This window comes from Streptopelia decaocto (assembly GCF_964273445.1).
Source record: "Streptopelia decaocto genome assembly, chromosome: 1".
Lineage (NCBI taxonomy): Eukaryota > Metazoa > Chordata > Aves > Columbiformes > Columbidae > Streptopelia > Streptopelia decaocto.
The window spans coordinates 27,098,328-27,113,618 of NC_138663.1; the positions used below are offsets into that span (position 1 = coordinate 27,098,328).

The following is a 15,291-nucleotide window of genomic DNA, read 5'->3' on the forward strand; positions in this document are numbered from 1 at the left end:
TTAGCTGCTAAGCAATAATATTTTCTCCATAACCAAATCTGTTTTTTTTCATTCAGTTTTCCTCACTTGTTAATTCTGATATATTTTTAAAGCCTGCAGAGGAAATAAATTTCATGAAAACATACTTGATTCTAGAGGGCACATCCCTAATGAAAGCTGAATTAATTTCCAATATTAAGAATATGCCCTGTATGCCAAGCTAGGGTTGAAACAGGTAAGCTTCATTTTACAGATGAGGAACACAAGCCAAGATGCTCCTGCCCTGGCTTTCTTTAACGGCGAGTATCTTCAACTCGAGTCAGATGCATCATTTCAGCATCTTCATCACTCCTGGGCTAACTTTTCAATTCATGTACCCCCAGGTAGCTGAGTCACCCAAGCAGGGAGACAAGTTCCCCTGGGACTCCTCTTCAGTCTGCAAAGATCAGTGCTTGGGGGACTGTTCGTTTTAGCCAGGCTGGCCTGTCTCTCAGAGCAACCATTCCCAGGTAACCAGGTACCTGACTCAGAGTGCCTCAAGAGAATCCCAAAGCCTGTGATGTGAACAAGGTGGCCTGCAGGGACAGTCCTGCTACAGCTGAGCTGCCACAAGACTCAAGGTGTCTCCGTTCAGAACTGACACCCTCCCTCCCACAGAATCACAGAATGTTAGGGATTGGAAGGGACATCAAAAGATCATCTAGTCCAATCCCCTTGCCAGAGCAGGAACACCTAGATGAGGTTACACAGGAAGGCATCCAGGCGGGTTCTGGATGTCTCCAGAGAAGGAGACTCCACAACCTCCCTGGGCAGCCCGTTCCAGTGCTCTGTCACCCTTACTGAGAAGAAGTTTCTCCCATCATGTAGAAGCCAATTTCTTCCAGTTTAGCATTGTCTTTTTCACCAGAGCAAGTCAATTTGTATTCATTATAGTAATATATAAACACATAACAAAAATTACGACTCATACATTTATACCACTTACGTAAGGCTCTCAAAAACATCTAGAATAATAACATGCAGTAGAAAATAAGCCCCAGAGTGTCAAGGTCAATTTTAAGGGCTTGAATGGCTTGGAGTCAGAACCCTTCAGCCTGATTTGCAGTACCTGCTCCTCGCACTGAAACACAGAGGGGCTGTGAATGCCTGGAAGCTCACAAAAACGAGCCTCAAATGCCTGAAGTCAGGCCCCCTAAAATGGAGTTCCTTTTAAAAAACCTGTGTTATGACTTGCCCAAAGTCAAAATCAGATTGGTTGCAGAGTCAGGAACAGAACAAGCCCTCAAGCTATTAAAAGCCACTGTGCTTCCACCTACTAGAGTTAAATCCAAACATTGTTTCCATACTACTTACATTACCTAAAAAATAAAGTGATGCAAAAGCAGATGGGTATTCTTAAGATATTTTTCTGATTTTTTTTTTCAATGTTGGTTTATTCCAAAGAATTTAAATAAAAATACTGCTGTGATATCGGAGAAAAAAGCAGCTCAACCTGCGCCCAGTTCCATAGCTCCACCCACATGTAAAGTAGCACTTTCCCCACTAAGTATATGCAACATACTTTTAAACTAACAAGGTTTAAAACTTCATTAGCTATATGGTTTTTGTGCCTTCTTAAAGAGTTCTGGAAGATTAGGTCACCAGCCTAGTGGACATATAAAATTATGGTATGGCAATACATAAACTTTTTAGATTGTATGTATGTTATACATATGTGTTATAAAAGAGCTCAGAATAAAAACTACAAAGAACATTTTATAGATTATCAAAATGATATATACAGTGTGTGAACAAGCTATGTGGAAAAGTGTGTGTACAGTGGACAACTTCCTGTTTTCATTGTATATGCATAACATTCTCTTAATAAAAGTTTAATGAGAAATAGAGCCAGTGGTGGTGCTCTGGATTTAGTCACCCTGGTGGAAACGCTGCCGTGCACAGATGTGCGGCAGCAGGGAGTGGCATCTGGCCAATATATCACCACGTAACGGGCCATTTCCCCCGCGTTGGGCGACCCAGGGCACGGGAACCTCCAGCAGCGATGTTCCAGCGTTACACCGTCACACACGTTCAGGTCCCGCCGGCGGAGGGCCGCGGGCCGCCCCTCACCTGAGACGCTCTGGCGGCTGGAGTCCGCGTCCCCGTTGGCGGCGCTGGCGGCGCTGGGCGCGCTGTTGTCCATCCCGCCCAGCAGGGGGCGCAGGTGGCTCACCGAGACCTGCTCGATGAAGGACGTCCCGTACTTGCGGAAGTACCACCACTCGAAGATCTGCAACACACGGGAGAGCGTCAGCGCCGGCCCCGCCCCGGCCGTTAACGGCTGCCTCGGCTCCTCAGCCCGCTCCCCCGTCCCTCCGCATTGCGCCGCAGCCGCGGGAGGGACGGGACGGGACTCGAACCCACGGACCCGCGCCTCCCTCCTCTCGCACCTGCCAGCGGCTCCCCCGCCCGCCGAGCACCCAGGCCCGCTGGCCGCAGCCGCCGCCTCCCGGTGGCGTGCCCAGAGTTTAAATTCCACCCGTGTTCGTGCCGAATCCGGCAAATCGCTTTAAAAACCTGGTTTACAGGAGGTGAAAAATCTCGATCTTGTCAGCAAAACCCCCTTTTTTTCCTTTTTTTAACCCAAAGAACCTTACATCAAACTATCTGTTTTCAAGGCATTTACACTTGCAAGGAGCGTTCGTTTAAACTGACTTTAGCAAACAGCAGGAGCCCAGGTCGGTGATGTGGCACAGCCCAGGGGATGCTGCAGTCGGGAGGATCCTCCAGCTGCCTCTGCAGCCCAGGCACAGTGAGGAAAAGCAGGTTTGTTTGCTTTTCCAGTAATGCTTCCAAAGGAATTTACTGAGTTTAACTTGAAAAATGTTTAAAATACCAAACAAACTCAGTGAAGCTGAATCCCGTTCGTTTTACCATTTTTTTCCTTCCCCTGACTGAACTGTGGTTTTGTTTTATTTGGCTGACTTGGGCTGATTCCAAATGAATTTTATTTTCAGGCTTTTGGTTCAGCTAGCAAATCAGAAAAAACAGTTATTTAAAGAGCTCTGCGTGGAAAATCATTCCACAGCCTAAAAGAAGCCCTTACCATTGAAATGATGTGCATATGTATTTGCGGTATTTTTACCAAGAAATGATATTACTGGGGAAAAATACACATATTTCAGGAAACCACATAAACCTGGAAATGCATACTATTTCATAAAAATAGGGAAAAGGTTTTGACTATAAAAATTGTAAAGGCAAACACACTTAGAATGAGTATGTAAAATGAGTGCATTTTGCAGGTGTACCTGAACCATCACCCAAACATCTATAAACTGAAACAAATGCAAATCAACAGGATTTCGAAAAATTTGGCAGTACTTTGTAATATTGTTTACATTAGAAAATTGTGAATGAATGATCTTCGCCCTTTCTCTGTTACTCAGTGTCTCCACGTTTTATGCCAGTGCTGAAAGCTTTTACAAAATCTCTACCCCCAAAAAAAAGGTTATTTATTAATTCTTATTAATTCTCACTACAACTAGGCACAATCAGCAGGTTCTAGTGGGCCAGCCAGGAGACAACCAGCTCTCTTAGGACTCTGCCTGCTGCAGAGATATTCAGGCTGGGTTCCACACTCTGCCTCCCATAGTGTGTCCCACAGGTTTTTTTTTCATTTTTAAGTTCTCTTGAGTTCTTTATATAATTGAACAGACTTCTGTCTCCATGGGATTGTCTGTAGACAAGATGTACTTTTTTCTTTTTTTGTGTCCTCCCTTTAAACCGTTCCATAAGGGAAAACCAGAAGATAACCCCTCTGGCACAGTAAGAACATGTTCCTTTCCAAAGGACACTCAAATGCATCCTGCACTGGGGCTTCCCCTAAATTCAGCTATGTTGTTAAAGCATCTGGAGCATCCAGATGGAGGAGGCTGACCCTGGCTGCACTGGGAAGGAGTGGGAATGTAGCTTGTAGCCCCTTGAGACAAGTTCACACAGGAGTACATGGCAGCCCTGGAGATAGCCTGGTCCCCAAAACAATCTAACAGCTCATCTACGAGACATCAACACGGAAGAATGGAGCAGTCTGATGAGGAGAAGGCAGAAGGGCTGTGTGAACACATAAAAGTCATGGGCACTTGAGAAGATAAACAGATGGCCACAGAGAAACCAGAACATGAACATAAACACACCCAGATCTTTGTGAACTACATCTCAGGCAAGTCACTGAAAACCCACATAGCCTGGATAGTTCCTCCTTGCATAGGCTGCACGGTGCGTTTGTCACTGTAGTCGTTCCATCAGTACATGCTTGCAGCAGTGCCCAGGTGGGAATTACAGGAGCCAGAGATGAGGGAAGTATCACTGAACACTTGCTCTGTGCTGATACACTTCCCGTGGCACGCACCAAAGCCTCCAAATGCTGGAGATGGTGGACAGGGAGCTGTCACAGTGGAGCCAACCTCGGCTTTAGCTGTTCTCATGCTCTTAGGCACACACCACTTTGTAAAAAGTTTAGAATTTAAATGTTGGGCGGGGAAAAATTTAATGAAATATAACAAGGGCAAGTGCAGAGTCTTGCATCTGGGTAGGAACAACCCCAGGTGCCAGTATAAGTCAGGGAATGACCTATTAGAGAGCAGCGTAGGGGAAAAGGACCTGGGAGTCCTGGTGGACAGCAGGATGACCATGAGCCAGCACTGTGCCCTTGTGGCCAGGAAGGCCAATGGCATCCTGGGGTGTATTACAAGGGGGGTGGTTAGTAGGTCAAGAGAGGTTCTCCTTCCCCTCTACTCTGCCCTGGTGAGACCACACCTGGAATATTGTGTCCAGTTTTGGGCCCCTCAGTTCAAGAAGGACAGGGAACTGCTGGAGAGGGTCCAACACAGGGCAGCAAACATGATTAAGGGAGTGGAGCATCTCCTGTATGAGGAAAGGCTGAGGGAGCTGGGTCTCTTCAGCTTGGAGGAGACTGAGGCATGACCCCATTCGTGTTTATAAATATATAAAGGGTGAGTGTCAAGAGGACGGATCCAGGCTCTTCTTGGTGACAATAAATGGTAGGACAAGGGGCAGTGAGTTCAAACTGGAACACAAGAGGTTCCACTTAAATATGAGAAGAAACTTCTTCACAGTGAAGGTAACAGAACACTGGAACAGGCTGCCCAGGGAGGTTGTGGAGTCTCCTTCTCTGGAGACATTCAAGACCTGCCTGGACACATTCCTGTGTAGCCATGAGGCTACATCCTGTGTAGCCATGAGATGACTACCTGCTCCGGCAGGGGCATTGGACTAGATGATCTTTTGAGGTCCCTTCCAATCCCTAACGTTCTGTGATTCTGTGGTCTAAGAGAGTATCATAACCTAAGCAGGCGGTGTGTGGCTGACAAGGAGAGAATGGCTGTGCCATAAGATACAGTCACAGTTCTGCTGTAAGCATCTGTTTCTATTCTATCTTTGGAAACTTTGAAGCTTGATCAAGGCACAGAAGCCACAGTTCTACCTGTCCAAGGCCTCAGAGGGAGGGGTTGTTAGGAATCAAAGATTACAGACTCGCGCTGAGACAAGGAACACTCGGTAAGACTATCCCTGTGATGTAAGTCATGGACTGAAGTACAGCTGCCAGACTGGCCGCTCAAAACTCTTGGCAGTTACAGGCCATATCTAACAAGCTTTGTACTTTCTTTAAAAGAAGAAATAAAATAATTTTTTCAAAATGTGCTACTAAATTCCTGCTCATTGGTTCAATCATAATCAGCTTTTAGATACAGAGTCAGTAAAACCCAGAGAGGGAGAGTGAGTGGCACAAGAGCATGCTTGAGCCCACTTGACCTGCACAAATGTATACCAGCTGGAGAACTGTCACACTGAATTTCAGTGAAACCGAGGGTGCAAGCAGAAAGAATGGATATATATGTGGTCGCTACTACAGTTCAGCAGAGCGAAAGGAACTTGCCCCTGTAGACTTACAAATACATTCATTACTTTTAAAAATGGCATTAAAGCTTGCAAATTGTTTAAGGCAGCTTTGAAAAATATTTGCAATATTGAGTGAATCCAGTGCCAGGAAACATCAGCCAGGTCTCAGTGCATACGGTCTCTTGGAAATTAAAGCCACAAATCATCATCATAATAAGCCTTTGGTTGGAGTGATTTGTTCAGGGTGTATGAGAAGGTAATCTGTAATCTGGTACTGAAGTCAAAACAATAAATGACCTTCACAGAATTTTTGCACCTTTCTCAGACAGTGTCAGCTGTTTTTGAAATCTGACTTCTATAAATCAAATTTGATTTCTAACTGTACCAGCCAGTTTGAAAGCAAAGTCAACAAGCTTTTGACAGTTCAGCAGATGACCGATCATCTGGCGGAATAACAGCTGACTGTAAGGATTAATTCCCCATTGGAAGAGATCTGGATCAGGGAGGAAATTAATCCAAAAGATCATTTCTGCACCACTTCTCAAAGAAAAGGCCACTTCATTTCTGTCATATACATACAGTAGGAGGGGAGCTCATCTTCAAAGACCTTGTTCCCTTCACAGCAGTGACAAACTTCTCTGGTTCTTTCTAGTTGGTGCCAGTGCTTTCAAACAGGAACAGGGTCAAGCATCTCCAAACCCTCAACGGATCTTTTAAACCATTATGTTCACAAAGGCCAAGTTAAATCCCTGTTCTGAACATCTTTAGCTTTGCATGTTTAGAAATCCAAATCTGCATTATTTTTTTTTAAATCTGGTATGGGTAATGCTTAATGTAAGATTATTTGATCTTTTGATCTATTCGATTCATTGGAAAACCCTTGTTGATGATTTCTAGAAATGCATGGCTATGAAAAGAAAACCTTGTAGGTGACAAATATATTTGGGTTAAGTAGGAGCTGGTTAATCACTCATAAGTCTTTAATATTTCATTTCAAGCATTTCAGATACTTGGTTTGGATTTTTTTTCCTTTTGCTTCTCTGTGCAGATACTTCTCTTCCCCTGTGCAATGAAAATATTACAGTCATCCTCTTTCTTATCTCTGCTCTCACACGCAGACAATCCTGGATCATTCTATTTCTCTGTGAGGCAACACATCTATTCTGCATCACTTGGATATCTCATCTTCCTGCCTGGTTTTTCTGAACAGATGCATCAGTTCACAAGGGATGGTTTTGATGGTGGTTCTCACTGGACGAAGCAGCGATGTCTATCAGCAATTTGAATTATGCTTTCTTGTTTATCATATCTGAGACAGGCATCCTCTGTTACAGTGACCACTTGAGTCTTCAAGAGAAGAACTGACAGATTTTGTTTGCGGGCAACTTCCACAGCTCAGCCTTCTCACTCAGCCTTGTAATGAGGCCTCTGGGTCTCAGAGAAGCAAGATTTGGAGTACTCTTCTAACAGGAGGAGTGATAACAACCAGCCTAATGGATTTAAATGAAACTTACTCTCCTGAAGAACAGGGTAATGATAGCAGATCTTGATTCCATGGTTAAGCCCATTTGATAACTAAAACGGGACTGCAGCACAGGTTTGGCTGCCTCCATGCTGTTTGTTTGCTAGCACCCTGTGCCAACTCTGCCAGGCAATGACTGGACATGTTCTAGGGATATCATAGCCCAGGGGCTCTTTCCAGTAGACAGTATGGAAAAGATCATCCTGCTTTGGGAGGCAAGAGTGTTTATCCATATGCATATGACTATACAATGCCACTTGCTTTCAGACACTGGTCTGTTTTATTTAGCTGTTAGGGGCAGCTGGTGACTCAGACCCTCCCATCCTGCCCAGCTTGGCTCTAAGAAAGAGTGTGCCTTGGACCATGCTCTCAGTGTATCCATCTTGAAGGCTATGCAGTCCCTGGATTATATACACCCATTTACCATCCTCTTAGGCTTTGCTCCTGGTTTCAAAATTCCCATTTGTCTTATCTCAAGAAGTCAGCATGAGAAGATAAATGCAGAGCTAGCTAGCAGCTTATTCAATATAAACAGCTATTTACTTTTACTTCATCTACCTCTGGAGATACAGAAATAGGAAAGAAAATAATACATTGCCTGGACTAAGCATAGTACTTGTCTCGACAGTGGGTAGACCCCAGCTACCTATGATACCTTTCTCCTGCCTGTGGACTGGGTCATAGCCTGCCTTCCTACAGACCCTTCCTCTCTCATCTGCTCTTTGGCAAGTGTTTCCAGTGTCTTAGGTACTCTCTACACGGATTCTGACCTCCCTGACCTGTCAGCCTCTGCTGAGCAGAGTAGAGACTTTGAACAATCACAATGTGTCGCTTTGCAACTGCCAAAGATTGTCCCTGCACAATTGTCAGACTTCTCTGCGGGCTGTGGGAACACCCAGAACTCAGTCAGCCTTCTGCCCCGCTGCAGCAGACTACACAAAGGTCATAAAACAAGCAGAAGAGGAATTAATATCTACAAAAAATAAGACAGGTCCTTCTGTTATTCAGGTCCTCTCTCAGACTTCCTGTACTAGCACCATTGGCTACAAAAGGCTGGAACTATATATACATATATATATACACACACACACACACACTATATACATACATATATATATACATACTATACACATACCCAGGCAGTAGCAGTCACCCCAGCTGCTCAACACTAGCCAGCGAGTAGACTCAGCACTCACGCTCTACCTCCATAGGCTGGCTTTGTAATTCTTATCTCTGAAAGACCTGGTATTTGTTCATTGCAGAAAGTTTCTCATAGTGTAGCAGAAAGCCCTTATTATTGTTTCAAATTCTGAAGTAGAATAACGAGGCATTCTTGGTGGAGATTCAAGACTGGGGTTCACTTCTGCCTGTGCTTTGTTAGAACTAAGACTTCATCAGTTTGCAGAGCAAATGCCACCCACATTTGCTAACCAGCTTTCACTCTGGTGATAACTGTATGTTAAATATGTGGCCTTACTTAGAAATATCAGTGGCATTTACATAGTTCCCGTTCACAGCATTTACTGGATGTCAGTTGTATTTCATGACAGTTTTATTACCCTACCTGTGGAAAACCTTATCCTCTCAGACAGCGAATACAACACAGCTCATTGTATTCTGTGAGACAAAACCCTGTTTTTTACTGGATTAAAAGTAACTAACTGTAACCAAGTTTCCAACACAAGGCTTCTCATGCAGCTTGGGACTTAATTTGATTCCTATTTTTGATGTCTAAAATAGTGCACAGATGAATTAAATATATGCTAAATTGTTCATTTTAAACTATGTGCTGTAGTTAAGTAATTATTAAGGAGAATGCCTGAGATGGAAAAGTCTTTCCTGTGCAGTTCTGAGCTATCCAGAAAAAAAAAAATGTCTGAAATCCTTGCTTCATTTAAGTCACATTACCTACAGCAAGGCCAGAAGTTTACCTAAAGAATGAAAACAAAGTAAGAAACAAAATAAGATGGGAGAGTAGTGTTTTGCAAAGGAGTCACGTAATGTGCAAATGCCCACAGCTGAACTCTGCAGAATCGTTTCATGACCCAAACATAAAACGGGAAAACCATTCACTTTCCAATTTGTTACTGCACTTCTGAAATGATGGAATTTTCCATCATTTCATAACCTGCAGTGCTGTGATTCCTCCTTCTGATTACGAATTGCAGCCAACTGATAATGGAAAGAAATCTGCCAGACCATATGGTGGAAAATTCCAAGGAATATTAGTACATCTAGTCTGAAAAATACTCCAGTGACGTAGATTTGACAAGAGAGCATTTATTTTAGAAAAGAGTTTCACTTTATACCATTAGCAGGACTAAGAATCCTTTAGAAGTGAAGATGCTTTATAGTGCGACAGATAAGTGGGTGGTAATGTACGCAATTCAGCACATTACAGGGCCATTGGTAAACAGCAAGATTATTAACAAATAATTAATCTGAAGCACAACTGGGCTAGTGACTGGCTAGCACTACCTCACTAGAGCTTACTCAGCTGTATTTCCTGACACATGGCCTGTTCAACTTGCAGCTTCTTCTTTCCATGACCATGTCTGCTGAGTTTCTTTTCCATCATCCCATGTACAGACTACATGTTCCTCTCAGCGCAGACACAGGTCCCTACAGTCTAGGGCTCCTAGCTGTTACCTGCTTGCCTTCTGCACAGTTAGGACAGTGGCATATGAACAGCGGACAACTGATGGCAGTAGTGAAGGTCCACAAAAAAGGCTTTCAATCTTCCTCCAGTCTGTGTCTACACTTCCATCACCTCACTGTTTCTTTGACTTGTTCATAACAGACTTGGTCATACAGCATTCAGTGAATTTCTTTGGTTAAGGCTCACACAGTCTAATATCTTCTTGGAAGGCTTCCATGGGTGCCCTTTTCCCCCTTCTTCATATCACAGTCTTGACTGCTCCTTGCCGCTCCCTTCTTGCACTTTCCATCAAAGTGCAGCACTTAAAAATTTCTTGCTTAGAAGTCTCCTACTGAGCTCATTTCTGAGAAATTGCCTTCATGACCACAGTACAAAATGAACCCACATTTGCAATCATACTATACGCAATTTAGTTATACATAATTTAGCCTCTCTTTCAGGGTTTTGTTCCTGTTTGTATTTCCATAGAGCACAAACTGTCTTTTTTCTTGCAACCTCCTCCCCGTCTTCACTCTTCAACAACAAATATGGAATTGTGCCTGTGGAACCCATGTTATTTCTCTCATTCCTGCTCATATTGGTGGTCAGGCCTGGCCCTTTTGTATGTTTCTTCTTTCTGAGTGAGAGTACCAAATGTAACATTCAGTATTTTCCTCCCATGCATTTGAATGAGTTTTGCTGAACTGAATCCAAGTCTGGCTCCTGTACATACTCTGAAAGATCTGCTGATGTCTCTGGAGCTCTGTCCTGTGCTTTGGGGCTCACTCCATACACGGATGATGAATACTCAAGGTGCAGACATTAAGTAATCACCTTCTGCTACAAGGAAACCCCACAGCAAGGCACAGCAGCAGTGCACCTGATGCTTTATACTTGAAATCATCTAAGTGGTGAGAGTCCCACAGGCATTCAGGGATCAAGGATGCCATTTCTTTGTCTACATCAGCTACAGGCAAAGTGGAAGTGACGGATGCAGACTTCCCACACCTAACTGATACAGTTAACTTCGGATCCTCATTGCTTTCAGGTTTCTTTGAGGTCAGCAATCTGAGATGATGTGAACCAGCCCCATGCAGTGTCTGTCTCTTTCCACTTACCACTATGGTAACTATGCTCCTAAAATTGGTCTCATTTGTTTCCAAATTACACACCTAGTTTGGTATGGTGAGGGAGGGTCTGCAGCTTGTATCCAGTAGATTTTAAAAGTATACAACTTGTTTTTAGACAAAGGACCTAAGACTGATTGAACAGACAAGAGTAAAACAAAGACAAGCTTCCTCTGAGCAGGGAAATTGGAAAGGGAGGTGCTGATCTCTTCTCCCAGGTATTCTGTGGCAGGGTGTGTGGGAATGGCTAAAAGCTGTGCTAGGGGAGGTTTAGACTGGATGCTAGGAAGCTTTTCTTTAGCAAGAGGATGATCAAACACTGGAACAGGCTTCCTAGGGGCATAGTCAATGTCCCAAACCTGTCAGTGTTTAAGAGGCGTTTGGATCATGTCCTTAATAACACGCTTTACTTGGTCAGGGAGTTGGACTAAATGATCGTTGTAGGTCCCTTCCAAATGAAATAATTCTGTTCTGTTCTGTTCTATTCTATTCTATTCTATTCTATTCTATTCTATTCTATTCTATTCTATTCTATTCTATTCTATTCTATTCTATTCTATTCATTTGTGTAAGTATAAAGCCAGCTCTTAGCAGTGAGGAAACAACAGCCCAGTATAAGCATAATATCGTACGTACACCATGCAGATTCTTAGATTTTTTTACCTCCATTTGTTTCTATGAAGAGATTGACTAAAATCCAGAGCAAATGCTCTGCTTTGGATTCCTGCACTGTGACAGTACTATGATTCACTCCACTGCATCGATTTGCACAATGAAGCCCTCGGGGATTATATATGGGAGGAGGGGTTTTTAAGTGGTTTAAAAATACTCTTCAGACCTTCCAGTGAATAGGCAGATACGTATAGAGAAAGATTTTTAAAGTGAAGATCTGAAATAATTATCCCTTATAATCTTGGCACCAGAACTGGGTTCATTGCTAATACTCTGCTCACTGCTTCTCTAATAAGTCCTGCCATAACTTTGTAAAAGGACCATGCTAAGCTGAAATAGTTGGTACCTCTCCTCCTCTTCTTTTTACTGGCCTTTTTATTCGCTACTACTTGTCAATGGAAATAATTAACCTGCAAGCACTTGGTATGAATTACTATAGGGTTGTCAGTGGAGCACATTGTCCTTCCAGACTTTTTTATTCAAAGACACATAGCACTGAAACATTTTCTCTTTTTTTTTTTTTTTTTTTTGTTCTCACATAAAAAGAAGTACAAATGAAGAAATACAAATTTTACATACTGCAGAAATGTAAGTTAAAAAAAAAAACCAACCCAACCAAACACCTATTAATTTGGATGAAACCTGAAATCCCATTCTGGATAACAAAATCAATTTGTAAAGTGATATTAATATATCTAGTACTTACCAAAATAAGTCCCGAGATTAATGAGGAAGTGCCTGTCAGGGCAACATAGAACTTGGGGGTTAATGTGTTCAAAAACATACTCACTGAAAAAGAAAAAAGAGAAAACCATAAGTACAAGCACAGGACATGTTGTCCACATGTGTTCCCTCCTCCTCCCAACCGCTTTCCAACTGCAGATAAATTATTACCTTAATTCTGATAAAAAAGGCAGTTTAAAGAACATCCTGTTCCATCTGTCTAACATGTGATAAAGCAGAGCATTAGACTGCCACATGTAGAATTTTGTTTTCACAACCAGAATTTTGTTTTCACAACAGGGTCAATCACAAGGCATTGGAAAACTGTTGCACAAATGTTTGGTTCTCTCCTACTCCAGTCAATGCTCCACTGACACCAAGTTCAGGACTCCCTATGATATATGGAAGACATTTTATTATCTGCCTTTGCTACTCCATTGCAGCTGGAGTTGATTTCAATGTCCTGCATTCAACAGTGTCTCTATGTCCTGTATGATCTTGGCGAAACTATCTGAATAAATTTATAAAAGTCTTCTACTTCACATTACCTTGGTTCCTCACTTACAAAGCAGGAGATAACAGCATTTCCCTAACTCATTTCACTGTGTTAAAGTTGGTGAACCATCCACTGTGACAACAGTGAATAAATGCATAGAACAGATTAGGAAAATATTTAACTGCCTTTCTGGTAATTAGGGGTGAAAATCATGATAGCTGCCCAAATAATCTGGAATCTAGGACAGAAGCAAAGCCAGACAAGCTGCAAGGAATGGCAATTCCATCTGTATGGGCTTCTGGCAATTCAAAGGGCTTTTCTAGTCAAGTCATATTTTGGAAGCTGCTGAGAGGATCACCAGGTAGTCATGCTCAGCTCCCTATAGAAAATCCCTATGGCCTGAAGAAAATAAAATAATCTTTTAATAGGCTTCGACTTACTCTACAGAAGCTACTAGAGAGAAGTGGAGCTCTTCCAGTGAATTCTAGACATTTAAAGAAAACTACATGGAGGGTCCAGAATATCGTCTATATAAAAACCTACTGGTCTCATCCTTAACCAGTGCCAAAGTATTTCTCCTACATATATGCATACATATATTTTTATATACACGCATCTATATATTTGTATACATATGTACATCTATGACCAAAGAGGGAACTAACAAGAATTAGAAGGTACATTTAAAAGGCTTGTAGCAGACTACCAGTCATTTAAAAACGCTGCTAAAAGACCTGGATATATAGGTGGGAGGCCCTCAGTTCATTCTGTTCCCTTTCAAATTGACACTTACTGAAATACAATATCTGGGACCAAAAAATGAGGAGAAAACAACAACAGCAGGATACAAATCATCAAATATTTGATTAATTTTCGATAACCAGTAAAACAGAAAATTGTTTTCCAGGAATGCGTCACTAAAAGAGATTGAAACCCTGTAATTCAGCTGCTTTGTCTGGGGTTTGGCTGCATGTTTTCTGTTATTTTTTTCTTGAAAAAGCCATAAACTGTTAAAATGGAAGTGTCATTTTCTGCTCCACTGGAGTGGCATGAAGCACCAAGCTGATATAATAAATAACTAGTTTGTTGGTTTTAAATTCCATTGTACATTTTCTTTCACAAATGAGTTGAATGTCAGATTCTCAGCTAGTGTAAATCAGTATAACATTCTCAATTTTACTGTGTGCAACACAGCTACGCTGATTTATGCTGGCTCTGGCTCAGTACTTGGGATTTCCCCATATATTATTTCTTTTTTTTCCTGTTCCCATTCTTTTTTTTTGGTTTATTGTTTTTTGGTTGGTTGGTTGGGTTTTTTTTTTTTTGATGGTGTTTTGTGTGTGTGCATGAGGGGTTTTTTAGAATTTTTTTTTTTTTTTTTAAGAATGTCTAACACCAGCTGACTTTGGAATAGTAGTCCCTGTTTTCTCCAGCCCCAATACCAGCTAAGAAGGAAGAGGAATGGAGAGACTGAAATAGCTTTGGCTTCTACAAACCATCCATGAGTCCTTTAGAAGAAACATTCCTCATTCTGGAATGCAAACGTAAGCTAGAGACATAATCAGACTGTGTCCCTGGGGAAATTTCACACTGCCAGTGAAATGACTTCCTCTGCTTTGGTCAGGATACTCCTGAGAGAGAATACACTATGATGGGATATAGATGTTCGCATCCCCTATGGAGCACAGTGCTGCTGCAGTGCCAACAATAACATGAGAAGCCAGGCAGCAGGAGATTTTACAGAGGTGCTTTCTGTTCTGTCCCTCCGGCATCGCTTCACAGCTCATGGAATGCTGGAATTTTTCTATTAAACTGGAAAATTTTCCCACTACTGTGAAGGAAATTTGATTTTCAAAGTTGTGAAGCCACCTAAGGCTTTTGTGTTTTAGAAGATTCCATGTGAGAATATCCACTGAATAAGGATATAGTTTACTTGCTTTAAATACCTGTTGCCTGTTTCACTAAGAAATGCTACAAAGAGAACAAAGTTTCTTATGCAGTGATGAGGTACTCGCTTATCGTTACTGACTGCCATCCATATAACTCACTTTGGGAAATGCATCCCCATTTGGAAGAGCCTTCTCAACAAATTAGCTCCATAGAGCTCATCGATGGAGTAGAACAAATGAGGCTCTTAAGAAATGCTGTTAGCTCTTCTCTGTCACCACTCTTTTACAGGCAATGTACACTGATTTACAAACAAACCCTCAGATCTGAGTGGAGATAGGCTTTT

General features: G+C 42.2%; 1 protein-coding gene across 7 annotated transcripts in view; it reads right to left on the reverse strand.

The window, feature by feature from the left end:
* The window catches only part of ST7 (suppression of tumorigenicity 7), a 125,365-nt gene that overhangs the window by 34,049 nt on the left and 76,025 nt on the right, over window positions 1-15,291 (reverse strand). For all 7 annotated transcript variants that reach the window (XM_082063636.1, XM_082063635.1, XM_082063639.1 and 4 more), the window contains exons 2-3: window positions 12,546-12,628; window positions 2,089-2,248 (exon numbers count right to left, since the gene is read on the reverse strand). In XM_082063636.1, the coding sequence (XP_081919762.1) occupies window positions 2,089-2,248; window positions 12,546-12,628 (243 nt within the window). The remainder of the gene's footprint in view (window positions 1-2,088; window positions 2,249-12,545; window positions 12,629-15,291) is intronic.